This window comes from Narcine bancroftii, chromosome 5 (assembly GCF_036971445.1).
Source record: "Narcine bancroftii isolate sNarBan1 chromosome 5, sNarBan1.hap1, whole genome shotgun sequence".
In the NCBI taxonomy this organism is placed as follows: Eukaryota; Metazoa; Chordata; class Chondrichthyes; order Torpediniformes; family Narcinidae; genus Narcine; species Narcine bancroftii.
In genome coordinates this window covers 44988052-45011811 of record NC_091473.1, presented here as the reverse complement: position 1 = coordinate 45011811, position 23760 = coordinate 44988052, and the positions used below count along the sequence as shown (strand labels likewise).

Sequence of the window (23760 nt, the reverse complement as noted above, 5' to 3'; positions counted from 1 at the left end):
TGCATTCATTTTTACTAATCTGTACTTTTCCCAATAACCATCAATTTGGACCCAGATTATTGTTTTGAAATGTTTCCCCACTGCTGACTGGACTATAATTGCTCGTCTTTTCACATACTTAAAAGCTGGAAGTTTTGTAAATCTCTGTTCCATATTTCCAAGCATGGTTAATTGGACATGTGGTCTAACTTCCACCCAGATTCACCTCGCTCATTTCACACGCGGATACATCCTCGTGACTACACAAGACTACACAAAAGATTCTGGAAAAACAACCACCTGAAGAAACACACAAAGATCAGCATGTACAGTGCCGTTGTCATACCTACGCTCCTGTTCAGCTCTGAATCATAGGTCCTCTACCGGCATCACCTACGGCTCCTAGAACGCTTCCATCAGCGCTGTCTCCGCTCCATCCTCAACATTCATTGGAGTGACTTCATCACCAACATCGAAGTACTCGAGCTGGCAGAATCCGCAAGCATCAAATCGACACTGCTGAAGACCCAACTGCGCTGGGTGGGTCACGTCTCCAGAATGGAGGACCATCGCCTTCCCAAGATCGTGTTCTATGGCGAGTTCTCCACTGGCCACTGAGACAGAGGTACACCAAAGAAGAGGTACAAGGACTGCTTAAAGAAATCTCTTGGTGCCTGCCACATTGACCACCACCAGTGGGCTGATCTTGCCTCCAACCGTGCATCTTGGCGCCTCACAGTTCGGCGGGCAGCAACCTCCTTTGAAGAAGACCGCAGAGCCCACCTCACTGACAAAAGACAAAGGAGGAAAAACCCAACACCCAACCCCAACCTACCAATTTTCCCTTGCAACCGCTGCAACCGTGCCTGCCTGTCCCATATTGGACTTGTCAGTCACCAAAGAGCCTGCAGCAGACGTGGACATACCCCTCCATAAATCTTTGTCCACGAAGCCAATCCAAAGAAAAAAAGACATCCTCGCCAAAGCTTTCTGCAGCAGGGCACGGTTTCAACCATCTCCTTGTTGTCAGTTTTATTCCAAACAGTTATGGGCTATATTATTCAAAGAGGAAGGATGTAATGTGTCTATCCTGTGCATGCAGACCTTTTTTTTTTAATTAAATGTTAAATTTAGACACAGCATGGTAACAGACCCTTCCGGCCCACAAGCCCATGTCACCCAATTACACCAAATTGAACTACAACCCTGATATGTTTTGAAGGGTGGGAGGAAACTCACACGGACACAGGGAGAACAGGCAGCACAGATTTGAACCTTGGTCACTGGCACTATAACACCATTGTGCTAGCCTCTATGCTAGCCATGCCGTGTTCTTTGAGGAATTCGATCACAGTGTTGTTTGTTTGTTCCTTTTTCCCCTCACCTGACATCTTCTCTGATTTCCTGTCCTTGCTCCAATTTAACAGTAGCTACAATGTGGACAACAAATTACACCAAGCAAATGGAAAAGGACAATATTATGGTATGATGGGGGATTTTAATATGCAAGTAGATTGGGAAAACCAAGTTGGAACTGGATCTTAAGAGAAAGAATTTTTAGGAAGTCTACAAGATGGCTTTTGGAGCAGCTTGTTGCATTTAAAGGGAGCAGCTGCACTGGCTCGGGTGTTGTGCTATGCACCAGAGGTGATTAGAGAGCTTAAAGAGCTATTTGGGGGCAGTGATCACAATATAATTCAATTCAATTAGAGATTTAACAAGGAGAAATTAAAGTCAGATGTGTCAGTATTTCAATGGAGGAAAGGGAATTACAGTGGTATGAGAGAAGAAAAGGCCAAGGTAGATTGGAAGGGGGCACGAGTATGGAAGACGGGAAAGAAACAATGGATGGATTATCTGCAAGAAATGAGGAAGATGCAGGATAAATACACACTAAAAAAGAGGAAATATTCAAACTGGAAAATGTCACAACTGTGGCTGATAAGGGAAGTCAAAGCCAATGTAAAAGCAAAAGAGAGGGCATACAAGGAAGAAACAAATTAGTGGGAAGATAGAGGACAGGGAAGTTATAAAAATTTGCAGAAGGTAACTAAAAAATTAAGGAGGGTAATTATGAAGTATGAAAGTAGACTAACAAATAATATCTCTGCATCTTCCTTGGCCACAGGGAAGGTGCCAGAGGATTAGAGAATGGAAAATGTGATTTCCTTCTTTAAAAAAGGTAATAAGGTGAATCCTTGGAATTATAGACCAATGAGTGTTACATCAGTGGTGGGAAAAATAATGGAGAAGATTCTTAAAGAAAGGATTTATGAACATTTGAAGAAGTATGGTCTTCTCAGGGATAGTCAACGTGGTTTTGTGAGGAGAAGGTCACTAGCCTAATTGTGTTTTCTGAGAAATTCATTTAAAAAATTGATGAGGGTAGGGGGGTAGATGTAGGGTACATAAATTTTAGAAAGGCATTTGATCAAGTCCCCCATTGGGAGATTCATTCAGAAAGTCATGACACAACTGCTTCCTTTGGCAGAGATTTCCATGGATGCATTACTCTCTTGGAAAAGTACTTCCTCCCTACTGTCTTAAATGTACTCCCCTAAATCTTGAGTTGATGTCCCTTAGTTCTCATCTCACCTACCAGAGGAAGCCACCTCTCTGCCTCCATCTTTTCAATTCCTTTCATAATTTTCTGTATTGCCATAAGATCCCACTCATCCTTTTAGGCTCTTTTGAGTACGAGATGACCCTTTCATTCTGGAATCAACCTACTTCCTCTGCACTGCTTCCAAAGCCAGCAGATCCTTTTCGGGTAAGGAGACCAAAACTATATACAGTACTCCCTGCTCTTAAATCCAATCCATCTACCAATGAAGGTCAACATCCCATTTACCTTGATTACCTGCTGCACCTGCACATTAACCTTTTGCAATTAATGCACAAGCACTCCCAGGTCCCTCTTCACAATAGCTTGCTGAAATATTTCACCGTGGGAGGGAAAGTTTAAAAAGAATATAGGCTGAACAAAGATGAATAGAATGAGCTCAGTCAGCATGGATAAGTAGGCAATAGGTTCTCTTTCTGTAATGTAAAACTCTTCTGACTCTAGCTCCTCTTCTGCCCTTGCTCTCTGTCTCATCCATAAAGTCTAAAGTCAGCACTGAAACAGGCTTGACAACTTTGTCCATGCCACCCATTGCACCTTTCAACACTAATCCCTTTACCTCCATTGGATCCATAGTTTTCCATACTTTGGCAATTCAAACTTTTTGTCTCGATTCCTCCACTTACCCCATCTCCAATTCCGCTCCTCCTGTCTCTGCTGCTCCCTCCCTATGTCCTTTATAATTTCTGGTACTCTGTTTTCTGACTTCCTACTCCCTTCTGAACTTTGTTTCCATCCAATTTCTTCACCCCTTCTGATTCCCCACCCCATTTCTTGGCCAAGCTTGTGTTCTCCAATATCTTGACAAAGAGACAAGCTTATTTTTAATTTGTTGGTAAGAGGGAAAAATAGTTCCAAAAATAGTCTCTGTGCATTGCTGTTTTTGGGGCAGAGTGATGTTTGGAATGTCTAGATGTGGACACCTAGAGAAGGACAAACCAGGCCAGTACCAATAGAAATGCTCAACCATTGGTTGAGTCTTGTTCTTGTGAATCTGGGGTATTGTCAGCTAGGACACAATACATCAACCTGGAATTTCCCCTTGAAGCTGAGACACTTGGCTACCTGAATATTTTCAAAGAAAATGGTGCCTTCATAAGTATCCATATTATTGAGATAAATGACCCCCCCCCCCCCCCTAATTCAGCTGGCAGTTCATTCCACACTCTCAGCACTCTCTTTCATGAAGAAGTTTCTCCTAATGTTCCCTTTAAATTTTCCCCTTTCACCTTCTAGTTTTTATCTTACCTAACCTCAGTGGAAAATCCTGTCTGTAACTATCATAATTTTGTATACCTCGATCAAATCTCTCCTCATTCTTCTGTGCTCCAGGGAATAAAGTCCTAACCTGCTTAACCTTTCCCTGTAACTCAGTTCTTCAAGCCCTGCCAATATCCTTGTAAATCCTCTCTGCCTTCTTTCTCTCTTATTGATATCCTTCCCATAGTTAGGTGACTAAAACAGCACACAATACTCCATATTTGGCCTCACCAATATCTTGTACCACCTTAATATAACATTCCATCTCCTCTGATCCAAGTTACTACTTACTGAGCGACTGAATTTTCCTTGCTAACCTCCCATGTGTGACCTTGTCAAAGGCCTTACTAAAGTCCATACAGAAACATCCATAGGCTTTCCCTCATCAACTTTCCTACCACTAATTATCATGTACAACATAACACCATGTTAACATTTGGATATCTAATCTTTTAGAACACCTTCCAATAATTTAACCACTACTGATATCAGGCTCACTGGCTAATAATTTCCTGGATTATTTTTATAGCATTGGTTCTTTTTCCTACTCACAAGCACTTTAAGTAATCCCTTATTAACCACAGAGCTCTGCCTTAGCATCTTCCCTCACCTTGTCTACCAAAGGAACCTCATATTTTCTTTAACCTTCCTAATTTCTTTTTTGATTTTTCTTGCATTTTTCAATATTCCTCAAGAACCTAATTTGCTCCTAGTTGTCAATAGGTGTCATCTATACCTCTTCTTCTTAACCAGATCCCCAATATCTATATAAAACTAATGTTCCCTTTTTTAAAGCTGTTTTCTCCTGTACTATGGCCTTACACTTCCTGTAGAAATGCCAAAACAGACAATGCAGGTATTCAGCTTGCCCATCTAGAGAAATATTGCCATCAATTTGAACTCCTTGTCCCTTGGTACCTTTCCAGCATTGTCTTGGAAGCAGCTGGGCTACTGTTCTTTGAAATTATAAATTCTGCCTTGACCTTAATCCCTAGATAAAATAATTTCTTTATTCTTTCTGAAGAAATAATAACAACCTGAGTCTCAATGCTCAACATGGACAAGACAAAGATGATTGTAGACATCAGGAGCACCAGGGACGATCACCCTCTAGACCACATTAATAGCTCGGTAGTAGAGTGAGTACACCAAGTTCCTCGGAGTCTACTTATGAAATGACCTATCTGGGATGCATAACATTTCCTCAGTTGTCAGGCAGGCGCCACAGTGACTGCACTTCCTGAGAAGACTGAAACGGGTAGAGTTATTGGCCACCATTCTGTCAACTTTCTAGTGGAGTTCTATCCAGAATGTCCTATCTGGAAACATCCCTGGTACAGATGCTGTAGAGCATCAGATCAGATGGGCCATAAAAGTGGCAGAGAGGATCACTGGGGTCTCCCTGTCCATTCCTCCATCCCACCATCCCACCAATGGGATTTACCAGGATAGTTTTTAAAGAGGGATCACAAAATCTCTGAGGACTTTTACCACTCCACACGCAGCATCTTCCAGCTACTCCTGACATGAAAAATATATAGAAGTATCAGAGCCAGAACCACCACGCTGAGGAACAACTTCTTCCCACTGGCAGCAAGACTGCTGAATGACTGCTAAATCAACTCTCCATGATGCTATTATTTATTAAGAATATTTATTTTAATATATTCACATACATAGTGTATTATTTGTCTTTAAGTGTGTTATGTCTGTGCACATGTTTTCCACTGTTCTGCACTGGGGACCAAAGAATGTTGTTTTGTTGGGCTGTACTGGTACAATCAACTAACTTAAATTTGAAGTTCTTCATTTCAAATGCTATTCGTTGTTGACTTGTATTTTTGTCTTTAGTTTTGTATTTCAAGTAGAATCATTCGTTTCCAGTCAAAATGATTCACAATCCAAATATCTTTTGCTTTCTCAAGCAGAGAGATGATAAAACTTATACAGATTAAAGAGGAGGAGGTGCTTGCTGCCTTAAAGCAAATAAGGGTGGATAAATGCCCAGGGCCTGACAAGATGTTTCCTCAGAGGCTAGTATAGAAATAGCAGGGGCTCTGGCAGAAATATTTAATTTGTCCTTAACCACAGGTGTGTTGCCAGAGGATTGGAGTGTAGCTCACATTGTTCTGTTGTTTAAAAAGGCTCCAAAACTAACCCTGGAAATTACAGACAGATGAGCCTGACATCAGTAGTAGGTAAATTATTGGAAGATGTACTAATAGATCAGATATACAATTATTTCAGGAACATGGTTTTGTGCATGGTGGGTCATGTTTAACCAATCTTATAGAGTTTTTCGAGGTTACCAGGAAAGTTGATGAAGAAAAAGCTGTGAATGTCGTCTACATGGGCTTTAGTAAGGCCTTTGACAAGGTTCCACATGGGAGGTTAGTCAGGAAGTTTCAGACTCTTGGTATTTATGGTGAACAGAATTCGACAATGGCTGGACAGGAGAAGCCAGAGAGTAGTGATGGATGATTGCTTCTCAGGCTGAAGGCCTGTGACTAGTGCTGTGCCTCAGGGATCGGTTCTGGGTTTGTCATCTAGATCAATGGTTTGGATGATAATGTAGTAAATTGGATCCACAAGTTTACAGATGAACTAAGTTTGGAGGTGTTGTGGACAGCGAAGAAGGCATTCAAAGTTTGCAGAGGGATCTGGACCAGCTGGAAAAATAGGCTGAAAAATGGCAGATGGAATTTAATGCCAACAAGTGTGAGGTGTAATATTTTGGAAGGACAAACTAAAAAAGGACGTAAACAGTAAATGGTAGGGAACTGAGGAGTGCAGTAGAACAGAGGGATTTGGAAATACAGATACATGATTCCCTGAAAGTGGCGTAATAGGTGAATAAAGTTGTAAAGAGAGTTTCATAAATCAAAGTATTGAATATATGAGTTGGGATGTTATGGAAAAGTTATACAAGACATTGGTGAGGCCAAATTTGGAGTGTTGTGTGCAGTTTTGGTCACCTAACTACAGGAAAGATCAATAAAATGGAAAAAGTGCAGAGAAGATTTACTAGCATGTTGCCTGGACTTCAGGAACTGGTTGAACAGGTTAGGAATTTATTCCTTGGAGCATAAAAGAATGAGGTGAGATTTGATAGAGGTATTTAAAATTATGAAGAGGAAAGTCAGAGTAAATATCAGTAGGCTTTTTCCACTGTGGATAGGTAAAATACAAATCAGAGGACATGGGTTGAGTGAAAGGGTTTAGGGGGAAAATGAGAGGGAACTTCTTCACACAGAGAGTGATGGGAGTGAGGAATGAGCTCCCAGCTGAAGTGGTGAATGTGGGCTCAATTTTAACCTGTTAGAAGAATTTGGATGGGAGAGGTATGGAGGACTATGGACTGGGTGAGACTAGTCAGTGAGACTAGGGAGAAAAATGGTTCGGCACAGACTAGAAGGACTGAAGGGGCTTATTTCTGAGCTGTAATGTTCTATCGTTCTATGGTTCTTCAGCCTCATATTTACCAGAGAACAGCAGCCCATCCTGTTCATCATCTCACAATAGATGTACCCCCATATTTCTGCTGCCTTATTTATAACTAATGTTATACTCTCTCTCACACCTGTTTTATGATGACCAGTGTAGCTCAGGGTGTGGCGTAACCAAAGTTCAATAGCACTGAAACTACTTTTCAACTCCATTCCTCCAGAATTAAACCCTAGTAGCCTGTTTTACTTTTATAAGGTCTTGTTGACGCCAATCACAATTTTTAATGATTTATTTATTTGCATTTCCAAATCTTTTGTTCCTCCACCCTTTAGATTCTATGATTCTTCGAAATATGAACTCTGTTTTATTTCCCCCACCACAACATAATACCTTGCACTTGAAGGTTTAATTGCCACATATCTGTGCTGCTGAGATATCTTTTCTTTTCTTTGGCTTGGCTTCGCGGATGAAGATTTATGGAGGGGTATGTCCACGTCTGCTGCAGGCTCGTTGGTGACTGACAAGTCCGATGCGGGACAGGCAGGCCCGGTTGCAGCAGTTGCAAGGGAAAATTGGTGGGTTGGGGTTGGGTGTTGGGTTTTTCCTTCTTTGTCTTTTGTCTGTGAGGTGGGCTCTGCGGTCTCCTTCAAAGGAGGTTGCTGCCCGCCGAACTGTGAGGCACCAAGATGAACGGTTGGAGGCGAGATCAGCCCACTGGCAGTGGTCAATGTGGCAGGCACCAAGAGATTTCTTTAAGCAGTCCTTGTACCTCTTCTTTGGTGTACCTCTGTCTCGGTGGCCAGTGGAGAGCTCGCCATAGAACACGATCTTGGGAAGGCGACGGTCCTCCATTCTGGAGACGTGATCCACCCAGAGCAGTTGGGTCTTCAGAAGCATGGATTCGATGCTTGCAGACTCTGCCAGCTCGAGTACTTCGATGTTGGTGATGAAGTCATTCCAATGAATGTTGAGGATGGAGCGGAGACAGCGCTGATGGAAGCGTTCTAGGAGCCATAGGTGATGCTGGTAGAGGACCCATGATTCGGAGCCAAACAGGAGCATGGGTATGACAACGGCTCTGTACGCGGTGATCTTTGTGTGTTTCTTCAGGTGGTTGTTTTTCCAGACTCTTTTATGTAGTCTTCCAAAGGCGCTATTTGCCTATTGTATTGGCGAGTCTATTGTATATCTCTTTGTCGATCCTTGCATCAGATGAAATGGTGCAGCTGAGGTAGGTAAACTGGTTGACCGTTTTGAGTTCAGTGTGCCCGATGGAGATGTGGGGGGGGGGGGGGGGGCTGGTGGTCATGGTGGGGAGCTGGCTGATGGAGGACCTCAAAGTTTTCTTCAGGCTGACTTCCAGGCCAAACATTTTGGCAGTTTCCGCAAAACAGGACGTCATGCGCTGGAGAGCTGGCTCTGAATGGGCAAATAAAGTGTCATCGTCTGCAAAGAGTAGTTCACGGACAAGTTGCTCTTGTGTCTTGGTGTGAGCTTGCAGGCGCCTCAGATTGAAGAGACTGCCATCCATGCGGTACCGGATGTAACACCGTCTTCATTGTTGAGGTCTTTATTGGCTTGTTTCAGAATCATGCTGAAGATATCAATACTGTCTTAAATTGTCTTGATTTTATGTCATGCTGTTCTGATCCCAACAGTTCAATCCCTGATCTGGAGAAAAGTCACTAAAACAGATGGTGTCATTCCTACTTGTCTGGAGGTTGGCTGCTGAATTTCCTACTATATAATAGTAACCATGTTTCAGGAGTTTGGCTATGGCATCATAAGAACATAAGAAATAGGAGCAGGAGTAGGCCATCCGGCCTGTCAGGCCTGCTCCGCCATTCAATGAGGTCATGGCTGATCTGACGATAGGCTCACCTCCAAGGGGTTGTGAAAATAATTAAATCCAGTTCTTTTTCTTTTATCTCGATGCATTAATGCCATTTTTGTCTCTGTTTTTCTCTAATACCACTTCAAAGTATTCAGGGAGGTTAGTCATGAAAAACTTTCCATTTGATAATCCATGTATGCCATTAATTTATCTTTAGTTTCTGTTTTCCACTTCTGATTTAATAAAGATGTGATTATTTCCCTGCTGTAGCTTTTAAAGCTGAGTGGGTCAAAGATCCTTAAAAGTGTTCTGACTGTGACTTTAAATGTAGATACAGTAACTATCCACCAATCCTCCATCACTGCACTTCTTTCCTGATAAATTATTGAATATAATAGTATCCCTGCTTCGTCTAAAGTCCTCAGGGACTTGGCTTTTACTCAAACTCAATATAGTTATATCACTTCCAATCTCATCTTCAGCCATCCAGTGAATATGAAGGTGGAGCATCATCCCTTTCCCAGGGATTCCAGCGGTAGCACTGTGGTTAAAAACTGGGACTATTAATTCAGAGACTCAACCTTGAAGCTGCCTGGAAGATGGAGACATTTCTGAATTTATAGGAACATCATGAATATCTGATTCACCGGGTAACCCAACTGGGCGTCACGAAGCACAGCTGGTAGAACTCCTGCCTCACAGAGCCAGGAACTGGGGTTCAATCCTGATCTCAGGTGCTGTTAGTAAGGAGTTTGAACCCTCTTCCAATGACCGCATGGGTATGACCTGGGTGCTCCGGTTCCCTCTCACACCACGTGAGACAGGAGGTTAATTGGCCACAGTGAATTGGTCCTTTTGTGTCTGGTGACTGGTGGACTCTGGGTGGGAGTTGATGGGAATGTGAGAATAAAATGGGATTACTGTCAAGTGGAGGAGTCAGTTGGGTAAATACGATCAAAAGAAGTGACCTACCTCTTTTCTTCCTCTCTAAGAAGCAGATAAAGTTGATTGTGACCTACGCAGGCGAGTTTGTTTTCTGCTCCTCATGCAGTGTAATACTAGGCTGCCGTCTTTTGCCTCCAAAAGAATAATTTTCATTTCTGCAACAATCTGTATCCCTCATGACAATTTTTCAATAATTGTCTTTAATGCTGAAACTGTTCACAAATTCTCCTGCTGTCAGTCATACAGCTCAGATACGCAGAATGTCTGCATCAAACACCATTCACATCATTTCATTTTATTCTCCCCACATTTGAGCGCCCCCCCCACACCCTCAGGATTCTAAAGCTCCCCTATGCACAGGGATAATTAGGTGTCCAGGGTGCCCAATTAACCAGTCATTCCAAGAGGAGATAACCACAACAGCAAACCAGTGATGGGTTCAGTGGCTGAAGGACCTTACAGGATGGTGAACCTAGCAGCGAACCATTGAAGTGCTCAGTGGCTGGACCCACACAGGCTGTGGGCGATGAGAATCTAAGTTTTTAAATGTTTATTGGAAGAGGGAACCTAGCTGCATTCCTTTCTCTCAGTTATCAGGTAGAGCCTTCTTATATGGCAAATGATTATTAATCATTGGGTAAGGGACACAACCCTGCTTTACAAATCGCAAGAGAATTCTAGAATATGCAGATACATGATCCTTTATCCGGAACCCCTGGGGGACAGTGTGTTCCGAATTTTGGATTTTTCCGAATTTCAGAAAGCCCACCCGAATCGTGCTGCCGTATCCAACCCCACCCCCTTCCAGTTACCTTGTCGCCTCTCCCCGACTGCTGGTCCTTCAGCCACCTCGTCCAACCGCCAACCCTGACCGTCGCTCCCTACTTGCTGGATTTTGGAGCTTTCCAGATTTTAGATGTCCAGATAAAGGATCGTGTACCTGTATATACTTATATGGCACAGTCTGTTTGAATGTTCTAGAAACCTATTAATAAATGATTGTAAGCCACAAAGTAGACAGTCTTGGGGTGAGACTAGTTGGTTGTGGCAATGCTTCTTGCTGTAACAGAGTTCTCATGCTTTGCAAAGTGATAAAAATCTACTTTTGCAGCTGTATTTGTGTTTGTTTGCAAATAACTTCAGGTCCACATTAATAGGGGAACCTGTATGGGCTGCAGGCTCTGGCGACTGGCTCATGGGAAACAGTATTGGAAGCAGGATTCATGTGCATTGGAGGTAGATTTCAAGAGCACGCTGAGGGCAAGAAGCTTGGGTTTCCAATGGATCGAACAGGAAACTGTGTGTCTACAGAGGCTGTGAGACCTCTGGAGGTGAATCTATAGACACCCAGTGAGTCTGAAGGGACTGTCTTTTGCTTCTCTTTCTCTCTTACTGTAAGAGGTACCAGATGACACTAATGGTGACTCTTTATCTGCCTTATGGCGGGCGGAAGGCTATTTCATGTAATATTACATGTTCAGTACTATTGCATAACAATAAAGGAATCTTGAATCTTGAAGTGTCTGACATGTGGGAGGAACCAGGAGAACCTGGAGAAAACCCACACTGTCACAGGGAGAACGTCAAACTAACACGGACAGAGGCTGAGATTGAAACTGAGTGCCTTGAGGTGTGAGGCAATGGCTGCGTGCACCAAACAGTATGTCTTCTCTCCTCCAATCACCTTCTCTGCTCCCTCTCCATTCACAACCTCTGCCCACTTTTTCTCCAGTGCTAAATCCAAGTGAGGATCAGGTTGGACTGTTATCACACTGCTGAGCTCCAAACTCTGTCGAAGGGGTCCCCACCTCTCCGTGGCTTCATTTGGGAGGATGAATACAGCAAGGGAGAGGAACAAATACTAAAAGGATAACAAAAAAGTAAGCACACAGTTCAACTTTATTTCAAAGCTGAGATATAAGACACATTGCCATTATTAGCAAGTCAGACACTAAATATGTACATATCTCAAAAAGAAAAACAAATGTACAGAAAAAATACAAATAAAATTAAATAATACTAACACAAGCATTTAATACCTTCAGAACCTGGCAGCTAATGCCTTTTGATTCCTCATTCTTAGGTTTTCACAAAAATGCCACCCAGGTAATATGACTTAAATAGGTTTACATTTACCCTTTGTAAATGAGGTCATATAGAATGCTGAAGCTGTTCAGTACATAAGTTAAATGGCCTCTGACCTAAGGCCCATTAATAATTGAAGACCATAATGAAGTTTCTGTAACCTTGTTACCATTATCAGGTTGGATTGAACCAGGAATTCAAAACGTACATAGCTCAGAGTCTGGATAGAGTTGTTTAATTTTTGCTGACTGGAAATACTCACTGTCCATAACCCAATAGTAGATCTGATTATTTTTTTAATTGTTGTAAACTAACAGGGACATGGATATTATTGGACTGTAAAGACAGGTCCTAAAAGATGCATCACCTGAAGAGATGAAGGTGATGGAGTGGTTAGTGCTGCTGCTTCCAGATACAGGAACTTTGATACGCTCCTGACCTTGGGTGCTATCTCTGCAGAGTTTGCACGTTCTCCTAGTGACTGGGCTTTGCCCCCAGCACCCCAAATTTCTCTCACATCCTAACAATTTGCAGGTACTGTCATTACCTACTGCAGCTTCTCCTTTAGTGGAAGTGTATCATTAAAAATGAAGGGAGTTAATGGGCATGTGTGAGAGAACAAGCTGCAGGAAATAGAGAGTTATGGGACTGATGGGGTTACGCTCCAAGGAATGTTTAATAGCCTCAGTTATAAGTGTAACATGGTATCATTATAAATATAAATAAAAGATAGCATAAGATAGTATAAGCAAATATCACTGCCTCAATGCTACATTCCATTGTGACTGGGGCATCATCCCTCAGAATTACAGAATGTCCTACTTTCGAAACTAAAGGAATAACAAAAATTGAGGAAGTAATGTTCACTCAAGTCACACATCCTAGTGTGACTGCCCCTGCCATAAATTCAAACTTGGGCTTGGAAGAAACTGTGTGATCCACATGCAGGCATTTAGAGTTGAACCCAGCTCCAAACTGAGTTCATCTAGCTCCTTGCACCCAAAGACACAATTGACAAGGTGTGTGTCCCTCTCTGCCCCACCTTGCTTCAATGCATTCCATCCCTTGCTTCACATTTTCCTATTTCCCACAGACTCAGCCCCTACTTTGTCCCCATTTCTTATTCTTGACCATTCCTTGACTTGTTGTCACTGGATTCTGCAAACAGGAACTTGATTCAGTGAATGGTATATGGTGAATAAATGAAGTCATCTGTTCCAATGAAAGGTAATCAGCTGGGAACAGTGATTATCTCTCTCTCTCTCTCTCTCTCACTGGATGAAACCTGACCTATGGAGTATTTCCAGCCTTTCCTGATTTCCTTCAAACTTCCAGAACGTCTGCTTCTTGGTTATTTTATCAATACCATGCTGGAATAAAATCAGGCTGGGAATTTACAGGGGGGAAGGGGTGTCAATAGAAGGTGTCGGATTGTAATATTTAATCAGATAATTCAGTCATCAGAAGATTTTGGACTCTTCTTTTCAATTTGGGTTCCAGTGTTTCAATGGCACAGTCTCAAAATCCAGTGCAGTTAAATCACACAAATGCAAGGAAGTTGTCCCATTAAAAGGAACTGGTGATGTTACAAATGATGTGACAAATGGCACATCTTTCCTGGAGCTTGCAGATTACAATGGTCAGAGGAAGGGAAGAGGTATCCCCACAATTGTCCAGTATAGGCAACCGGAATGGAGACTTCCACTGTTTGGAAAAGTGTTTCGCATAAACAATGATTATAAACAAGGATTATGGTGGATTCCAGAGAGTTGGTAAAAATAATATTTGTAAGACTGCCATTTGTTATAACTTGCATACAAAAATGTTATTTAGTCCCTGAATTTACTGAACTGGTGCTTCTATGAACTTGTGTTTTTATAGTAATGTTCAGGGTTTTTATTACAAAATTTTCTTTCCTGTCTGTTTGGAGATGGGTTCACTGCTCATTGTACCAGCATTGCCTCTGTCTTCACTGTGAGCTTTTATGATGAACATTGGCAGAAATGCTATTATTGAGCCTGATCCTGACTTTGTACATCCACTCACTGCCATTTCTAACTGGAGACCTTTAGGTAGTGAGGAGGAATTGAACCAGTTTTACCTTCTCTCAAAACTGCTTTCCCTGGGATCAGTTACAATGCTTCCAAACATCACCATGCACTCAGTGTTCATTCAGTTAAAATTATGAACATAACAAATATAGTTCTACATCCCTTCATCTAAATCCAATGAATTTTGGGAGAAAAACATCAGATTTAACTCTTTAGTCTTTTTGTTCTTCCACTACACTAACCTTGAGTTAGGAGAGGACCTCTACAATGTGAGGATTTTGACATAGTCAAGACATTATGTGATTGACTTTGACTAGTCACTTCCCAAATAGTACTGCCACTAAATATTTAGAAATGTAGTTTAAAGATATTTGTAGAAAGAGTGTGGTATTCCAAACTGCTCATAAACTCTTTAGATCCGTAGGCCCACAAGCAGATGACCAGCTTGTATGACATTTGAAGACCTTGTATAAACTATTTATGTTTAGAAAGTGCAGTTGACTGGGAACTATCATGTCAATCTGTTTCAAACATGGATTGGAACACCTTCCAGTTGCTGGAAAAAGAACAGATGGAGAACTACATGTTTGTTCTCACCCAAAGCCAGGTCAAAGATGGTGCTGCAAGCAAAGCCTTTAACTTATCAGAGTCCAAAGAGATTTCAAAAGATTTAAGAGTTTGTTAAGCCTTCTTTTAATTTTACTTTGGATGGAAGTCCAGCAGTACTAGATGCTGCGGGGTGATCGCTGGAACTTGGTGTGCTGTTTGTTTTTGTTCCTTCTGCCTCCAGTGGGTGATTTGATTTTCCTGACGGGTTCCACGCTGCGGTGCTTCTTGCCTGCCCGCAATTTGTTCCGTTTCTTCTTGAAGTCTTTCTGCCAGACCTGCTCACAGTAGAAGTCCATCTTGGATGGGTAATTAATGAGGGTCATGATGTTCTTATACCAGGGCTGAACACCGTGGCTGGGGCCCAGAAGAGACCGATCTTTCATGGGGCCAGTGAAGCGCCCATCACCTTGGTACAGCATGGCCAGTTGGTCAGCAGTAACTACATGAACTCGCACCCTCATCAGAGTCCAGCGTAAACCATGGTCCTCAATTTGGCAATGGTAAACACCTGCATCCTGATTATTTATTTGGCGAATCAGCAAGCCTTGCTCAATTGGAATGATCCGGTCCCCAAAGTTAACCTACAAACAAATATTACATTAAACCTTTCAGTGCTAAATATTTTGTTCTCTGGCGTACGTACTCATTGTAAGGAGTTCAGGACTGCTGGCCCACTCCTGATCTCAAATGAGTCCACTCAGACTCTTCCAGCAAACAGAAGACATGCGTACACACACAGAAAACCACATTAATTACTGCAGATGCTAAAGGGAGCAGGTAGGTGATAATGAGGTTATGGGTGTGTGTGTGTGTGTGTGTGTGTGTGTGTGTGTGTGTGTGTGTGTGTGTGTGTGTGTGTGTGTGTGCGTGTGTGTGTGGGTGTGTGCATGTGCGCGTGCGTGGGTGGGTGTGTGTGTGGGTGGGTTTGTGGGTGTGTGTGTGGGTGGGTGTGGGTGGGTGGGTGGGTGTGGATGGGGAGTGGGTGTGGGTTGGGGATGGGTGGGTGGGTGGGTGCTGCCTTTTAATTTCATCTGGCAGAGTCTGACTGAGTGAACTGGTCTGTAACAAGGAGTAGGCCTGTAATTGGTGAGCTACTCTAAAATGCTTGGGGGCATTGGAAAGGACCATTTGTACCTCTATTTTTTTTCTTTTAAAGTAGATGGGTGTACAGTTAAAATCAACTCATGACTTAGATGTTGATGTCTAACCATATAATGCTGATGCCAATTTCTTCCTGACACAAAGCTATTAATATTTGCACATTTGGAGATCCTCTCGCATCATGAATAAGTATGCCATGTTTTGTGACCTTCCTAGAAGGTGAAGAAGGCTTGTCTTGAAGGTAATGCAATGAGGATTCATGAGACAAGGGTTTTTTTAAATCTCATAAATGAATAGAGATCAAACCTAAATCTGTCCACAAAGACTGCAGTTTAGAAGAATAAGAGGTGCCCTCATTGTCACATCTAAACATCTAAGCTTCTGAGAGGCATGAACTGATAGACATTGAAGGGCTGCTGTCATTGGAGGTCTGGACTGGTGGGTGCAGAATGCTGCATTGCCATTTCACTCTGTGATGAGAATCTTTTTACCTTTGGATCTGTCCACCATGGTGCTGGTTAGCCATTGAATAGTTTTTAAAGGTGAGGACAGTAGACTTACACTAAGAAATCTAAGTTTAAAGAGGAAAGCATTGGGAAAGAGCAACCACATTTCAGGCCTAAAGGTCACATAGTTCCTGCACAGCTCTCCTCTGTGTGTAAATAGGCCTAGGATCCTAAAACTATCAATATGTTTTTTTTTAAACTATGCCTGGGAAGTTGAGAGGTGGAGGGACTGTCTATGCACATGCAACATGGATAGTTAGACCTTTCCTGAGTTGGTGAATTATTCCAAATATCCCAAACTACTTTCTCACCCCACTCCCACCACCTCTTCCTGTCACAGTACCACCTATGTCAGCCTTCCCCAGCACACCCACTGGCTCTAGCTGGTGCACCCACTTGGCTCTCCCCGGCACACCCGCTGGTTCTCCCCGGCACACCCGCTGGCTCTCCCCGGAACACCCGCTGGCTCTCCCCGGAACACCCGCTGGCTCTCCCCGGCACACCCGCTGGCTCTCCCCGGCACACTCGCTGGCTCTCCCCAGCACACCCATTTGCTCTCCCTGGTGCTTCTGAGTACCATCTAAGCAACCAAGCTTATTTTGCTAGTGGATAACACCCCTCCAGGCAAGAGGAGAGAATTGCATCACTCTCCTGGCCTGAAATGGAAAAGCTTTGTGAATAAAGAAGGACAAGCGGTTTCTCAGGAAAACAGTTTTGTAAACAACAGCATTGACTGCCAGGGTGGGGGCATCGTGGCCATCAAATACTTAGAAGTGCTAAAGGAATGTTTGATGGGAAGTTCTGGAATACTGGGATGATTCAAGGACATGGAAGGACCAAGATAAAGGGTCTAAACACCTCTCAAGTATGAAGGGATGGGGTTTGCAATCACAGAGGATGTGGCTATTAATTGAGAGTGGAGGCAGCAAAATAGGGACACGAACCGGGGACAGGCTGCACTTGGGCAGTATTTATACTGTTAAGCAGATCTCGAATTTACCTATCCAATTTACTTTCAATGTCCATGTATTTGAGGGGAGTGGAGATTCCTAGTACCATCTAAATTCCCTGTAAAAGGGCAGCAAGTAAAGGAATCAAAACCTCATATCAAAGGATAGAGGTTCAGTGGAAATCAAAAGGAACCTGTGACAGGTGATGTTATATTTTATATTGTATACATACGTTTTAAAGGAGATACATTGTGTGGGGTTTTTAGTTAGGTCACACACAGATACAAACACTTCAAAACAGATCTCATTTAAAATGCTCAAGCCAGACAGTCCAGGCTCTAAGTACCTTTGCAAAAACTCTGAAGAATACCTATAAGGACTTCACAAGTAGTTGTTAATTGGACATGCTGTGGAGTAATGGATTATTGTTTTGGAAAGTAACAGATGAATGAACTCAGAAGATTGGGTCCAGTGCTGCAGTCTGTCTGAGTACAGTTTGCTGTTCTAAGGGGGTCATGTGGTTTCTCAGAGAGAGAGAGAGAGAGAGAGAGAGAGAGAGAGAGAGAGAGAATTCAGTCCTATAGTTCAGCAGCAGCTGGGACTGGAATATGACAAGCTGGCAAGCTTGTGGAAAAACCCCAGATTCTAGTTCAGCCTGTACAAAGCCCTTGTGGTCCATGCAAGAGGAGAGGACTGGCTGTATTGTAATAGATAAATATTGGGAGGAATTTGGTAAAAATTAGAGTAGGTTACATACATACATACACACATTTTAAAACATCTTATTTGAAATACTGAAGAATTCATATTCAGTAACATTGCAGGATCTTTGGAGACTTTTACACAAGTAGATGATAATTGAAATGACGTCATGAAAAGAATAGACCATTGTTTGGAATTGGAGACAGGCTGGATGGTTGGATAACTACAAGACTTCTGTCCTTTCTGCAAAGTGCTTACAGAAGGGTCACTCCTGGATTCTGTTTACCTAAGACAACAGCTTGACCAAGGGGAGAACTCCTGTTGTTTGCTGAAGAAGATGGGGGTTTTTGCAAGTGAGAGAGTTACATGGGCTTTCTGGTGGTTGGCAGTTGGAGAGAGAGGGAGAGAAGACAAGCTCTCTCAGCTAGTGTGTGCGACACTGAAAGAGACTGAACAGTCACAGCTGAAACAAGCCAGGAAGAACTAGTTGGAAACAGAAAGCTCCAGAGCAGTGGATGGCTGGAAGTGCTATCTGTCTGATGTTTCTCTTGGAATAAGTGGAACAGAAAGGAACTCTGTAGTAGCCTGAAGGAAAGAGGTTACCATCTGGAAAACCCTGATGAAGCAAGTTTCATCAGCGAGACATTGAGGTGACTAATGGTGGTACCTCAGTTGTGAAAATCCTGGAACAACAAATCTCTCTCTGCAAACCTCCGAAGAACCTTCAAACATTCACCTTTCAAGCACCAAAGCCTGGTGAACTTTATACATGTTAAATTCTGTGCAAAGTATAAGAATTGCCTGCATCCAGAGAACTTGGAAGAAGGAGAAGTGAGATTGAACTGTGAACCAAAGAACTTTTCTTAAATTTATACACACAACATACATGTGCACTTAGAATTAGAAAGGGGTTAATTTGGGTTAGTTAAGTATAGAGATAAGTTAAAGTTTGATACTGTTTTCATGTTTAAAGATCATTAAAAACAACTTTTGTTTAAGTAAATACTTGTTTTGGTGAATGTCAAGGTTTTGGAGTCCTTTGGGCTCAAAACAGTATAATGTTCCACTTGAAATAAGGGAAACAGTAAAGGATCACTGTTGTGACCTGAAAGAAAGAAGTTATCATCTGGAAAACCCTGATGGGGCAAGTTTCTTCAGCAAGACACTGAAGTGACTGATCGGAGTGAATCAGTTTGTGTCCAATGAGCAATGGATCTCTCTCTGAAAACCAACAAGAACCTTCCTGAGTGGTAACCATTTACCTTTCAAGCACCAAAGCCTGGTGAAATACATAAATGTTAAATTCTGTGTATAGTATAAGAATCGTGTGAAACCAGTGAACTTGGAGAAGTGAGATTGGACTGTGAATCAAATAACTTTTCTGAATGGGAGGCGTGGCAAGATGGCGTAGTGGGAAGACATGTGATTCCACCTTCCCCCAGTTAGACTTCTAAATACCCAAATTTAAAATTTGTAAAAGTGGTTAAAAATAATATTTACAGACTTTGGAATATTGGAGGATTGCAATGGCTGCAAAAGTGGAAAAAAATCAAAAGCTCAATTGCAAAAGAAATTACCTTATAAAAGTGTTGAAGAACTGAGGCCTACTTACCAAGTTGAAGCCACGGAGTCGTCAACTGGAGTCCCCAAGCCTCAGAGGACTCCTGCTCGTTTGAGAATTAGCCGGCGCCGATCGCACAATCGCAAGATGGCGCCGGCTTAGTGATGGGCTCGCCCGCCCCTGACTCGTGCCCCCGTGAGTCTGGGGGAAAGGGTGGATCAGCCAAGCGAAGACAGATCCGCGAGCCTGCTATACTGCCTGGCGGTCTGGGACCACGCAGTGTAGCGTTGGAAGACGCACCTGCGGGTTCGGTGACTTTGCCGGGCATGCGCGGAGCGTCACAGATCCGGGAATTACTGGACAAGGTGTAGGCTGAGGGGGAGCCAAAACGGCGGTGGGCTGACGAGGTCAGCACGCTGTCGACAGGCGTCTAAACCCGCAGCCGCACTGGAAGAGGACTTATGATGTTAGAGGAAGAAGAAAGATCAACATTACAGGAACTTACACAGGAAGAAATGGGGACTGAGACCAGAGAATGTACGCCTGAAAGGGAGGTGATGGAACCTGGACTGGATTCTGTGTTCACAATTTTGGAAGGGATTGCTCATCAAATGGAAAATATGTCAATACAGATGTCTACTCAGATGACTCAAGGATTTATGGAAGTGAAAACTAAAATGACTACTATATGTAAAGAAATGACCTGTATGAAGCAAGATATTAATGTAGTTAAAAGTGATGTTAGTAGATGTATAAAATCAGTGGACATCGTACAAGATAATTTTAAAAAGATTAAAGAAGCTTTTTTTTGAATGTAAGAACCAAGTGGAGCATAATAGAGAAAAAATGGAAAAAGTGGAGGATTCGTTCGTGGATTGGGAGATCCAAAAGAAGGAATTATTGAAGAAAATTGATTCATTAAAAAATCAGGATTGAAGAAATAACGTAAAAATAGTAGGTCTTCCAGAAGATATAGAAGGTTCTGATCCGGTAAAATTTTTAAAGCATTGGATTCCTGAGGTGTTGGGCAAGGAATTTTTCCGGATGGTCTGGAGTTAGATCGAGCACATAGAGCACTAAGGAAGAAACCGTTTCCAGGCCAACCACCACAAGCAGTTTTGATTCGCTGTTTGAAATATCAGGACAGAGAAATTATACTATGAATGGCGGTGCAGAAGGCATGACAGAATCAGGCACCAATGATGGTCCAGAATAATAGAGGTTTTTTTAATGTGGATTTGAGTCAAGAAATTATTAGAAGACGCTGAGAATTTAATTCAGCTAAAGAAGTATTGCCTTTCATTATCCAGCCATGTTGAAAGTTTTTTATGGGAACTTTCAACCTCAACTCTTTGAAAATGGTCATGATGCATTAATTTTTGCTAATTCATTGCCAGATTTGCGAGGAAGTGGACGGTCATCATTATTGTCGCCTAAAAGGAGGGGAAATGGAAATAGAAATGGGAAGAATGGAAAACATGGAAAGAATGGGAAGAAAGCTGAATTGACACAAAGTCTTCTTGATATTGAAGATCCGGAACAATCATTGGGACAGGAATCATTGGGTTGATTATTTTTGTTTCACTACTTTGTGAAAGTCTGACTGGGGTTGTGGATGACACAATCGTCTTACAGATGGAGGCTTAATACAATGCTATTGAAGAAACTGGAGTTTATTACTTTTGTTAAGGAGCAGATTACTTTGTTTTTGACTGAGAACATAGTAATTTTGTAATATGGGATGGTGGAAAGCATACTTATGAGGGCAAATTATTATTTATACTACGAAAGTTAGAAAGCAATATGAGGCAGAAAGCCTAATGTTAGAGAAAAAAATTGCTGAATTGAAAAAGGAATTTCAGAAAGATGTTACAGAAGATTTAAGAAAGCTGCTTCAATGAAGTTGAAATTACGTTATACTACTTTACAAACTTATCAGTATGAGTGTCTACTTTATCGATTTAAGCAACGTTATTATGAAATGGGTGAGCAAGCTCATAAGGTATTAGCATGGCAATTAAAAACAGAACAGACATCACGAATTATTAATGTTGTGAAAAAGAATTCAATAGTTACCTATAAACCTCAGGAAATTAATGATCAGTTTTATTCATTTTATCAAAAATTATATACTTCTGAGGGAAAGCAAGACTCTGGTTCTATCAAATCCTATTTATCTAAATTAAATTTACCTGTTTTAGGGGAGGATGAGGTTAAAGAATTGGATGCTCCATTTACAGATTTTGAGATTAAAGAGGCTATACAAGAGATGCCAAATGGAAAGTCGCCAGGAGATGATGGATTTTCTGCTGAATTTTGTAAAGTATTTTATGAAGATTTATCCTTTATATTTGGAGATGTGTTGCAGCAAGTAACAGAGGAGCAGTTGTTACCAGAATCTTGTTCAAGTGCTATAATTATTGTGATTCCTAAGAAAGATAGGGACCCATTGAAGGTATCTTCATATAGGCCTATTTCTTTATTAAATGTAGATGATAAAATTATAGCGAAGGTGTAAGCAAATAGACTTGCCAAATATTTTCCTCAGTTGATACATATAGATCAAACAGGTTTTATTAAAAATAGAAACATATCGGATAATATTCTTAGATTGATAACATTAGTCAATGCATTTAGACAGCAACCCAACCATCCAATGGTGGTTGCGCTGGATGCAGAAATAGCCTTTGATAGGGTTGAGTTTAAACACTTTTTGTTTAAAGTGTTAGAGAAGTTTAATTTTGGCCCTTATTTTATTGGCTAGGTTAAGCCCTTATATACAAATCCAAATGCTAGGGTGGTGACAAATGGTCAAATTTCCTTATCATTTAACTTAATGCGTTCAACTTGACAAGGTTGTCCATTGTCACCAGCCTTATTTGTATTGGTTATTGAACCGTTAGCTCAGAAAATAAGACAGAATGATAAGATTAAAGGAATGAAAATTGGGGAGGATGAATATCTATTCGCGGACGATGTGCTTGTATATTTCACAGAACCAGAACAGTCTTTGAAATATTTACAAGATTGTTAAAATTTGGAGAGCTATCTGGATATAAAGTAAATTAGGATAAGAATGAAATATTGCCAGTTGGGGATGGAGATTATTCAGAATATAAAAGTATTATAAAATTGAAGTGGTCAGATAGAATTAAATATTTGGGAGTGGTAGTAAACGCAGACTACAAGTCTTTATATAAATTGAATTATGTCCCTTTATTAAAAAGGATTAAAATGGATTTGATTAAATGGAAAGATTTTCTGCTAACATTAATTGGTCAAGTAAATTGTGTTAAAATGAATATTTTTCCTCGAATTCAATATTTGTTTCAGTCTATACCATGTTTACTTTCAAAGGTTTTTTTTCAGGATCTGAATAAGGTAGTGCAGGAGTTTTTATGGAAAGGAAAATTAACCTGAGTAGCTTTACATAAACTTGCATGGAAATATGCTTCAGGGGGATTGCAGTTACCTCACTTTCAAAATTATTATGATGCAGCTCAATTGAAATTTGTTAATAGATTGATGGATGTGGACCAACCTCTGAGTTGGGCAAAGGTGGAAATGGCTTGTATATCTGAAGTTGAGATACATCACTTTACATTTAAATGGAATGTGGATTTATTGCGGGGATGTAATATGCTGGTATTAAAACATTTGTTAAGGATATGGGTTAAAAGAAACAGGGTTTTAAGATCAAAGGGTAAATTACCAACTCAAACCCCGTTATATCATAACCAGCTTATTCCTTTTTCAATGTTTAATAATCATTTTAAAAAATGGAATTCTCAGGGCATAAAGATAATTTAGGATTGATTTGAAGAAGGTCAATTTCTTTCTTTTATTCAATTGAGGGAGAAATTTGATATATCTGTAAATTCTCTCTTTGTGTATTATCAACTCAGAGCTTTGATAAAAGATAATTATGGTAAAGAGATGAATTTACCCATGTTGATGAAATTTGAGTCTTTGATTTCTTTTGTACCTCAGGTAATATTTCAGATATGTACCAATTATTACAGGATAGTATGGATAAACTGGAATGTGAAAAATCTAGGCTTAAATGAGAAGGTGATTTAACCTATATTTTTCCGGAAGATAATTGGG

The 23760-nt window shown here is 41.3% G+C and overlaps 1 protein-coding gene across 10 annotated transcripts in view; it reads right to left on the bottom strand.

Moving 5' to 3' along the window:
• sema3h (sema domain, immunoglobulin domain (Ig), short basic domain, secreted, (semaphorin) 3H) overlaps positions 1-23760 on the bottom strand; it is a 329841-nt gene that overhangs the window by 100034 nt on the left and 206047 nt on the right. For 5 of the 10 annotated variants that reach the window (XM_069937305.1, XM_069937308.1, XM_069937306.1 and 2 more), the window contains one exon: positions 11970-15414. The exons of 4 other annotated variants lie outside the window; for them this stretch is intronic. In XM_069937305.1, coding sequence (XP_069793406.1) covers positions 14950-15414 — 465 coding nt within the window. In that variant the 3' untranslated portion in view covers positions 11970-14949. Of the gene's footprint in view, positions 1-11661; positions 11950-11969; positions 15415-23760 lie in introns of those variants that run through there. One more of the 10 variants, XM_069937309.1, reaches the window with a different exon arrangement.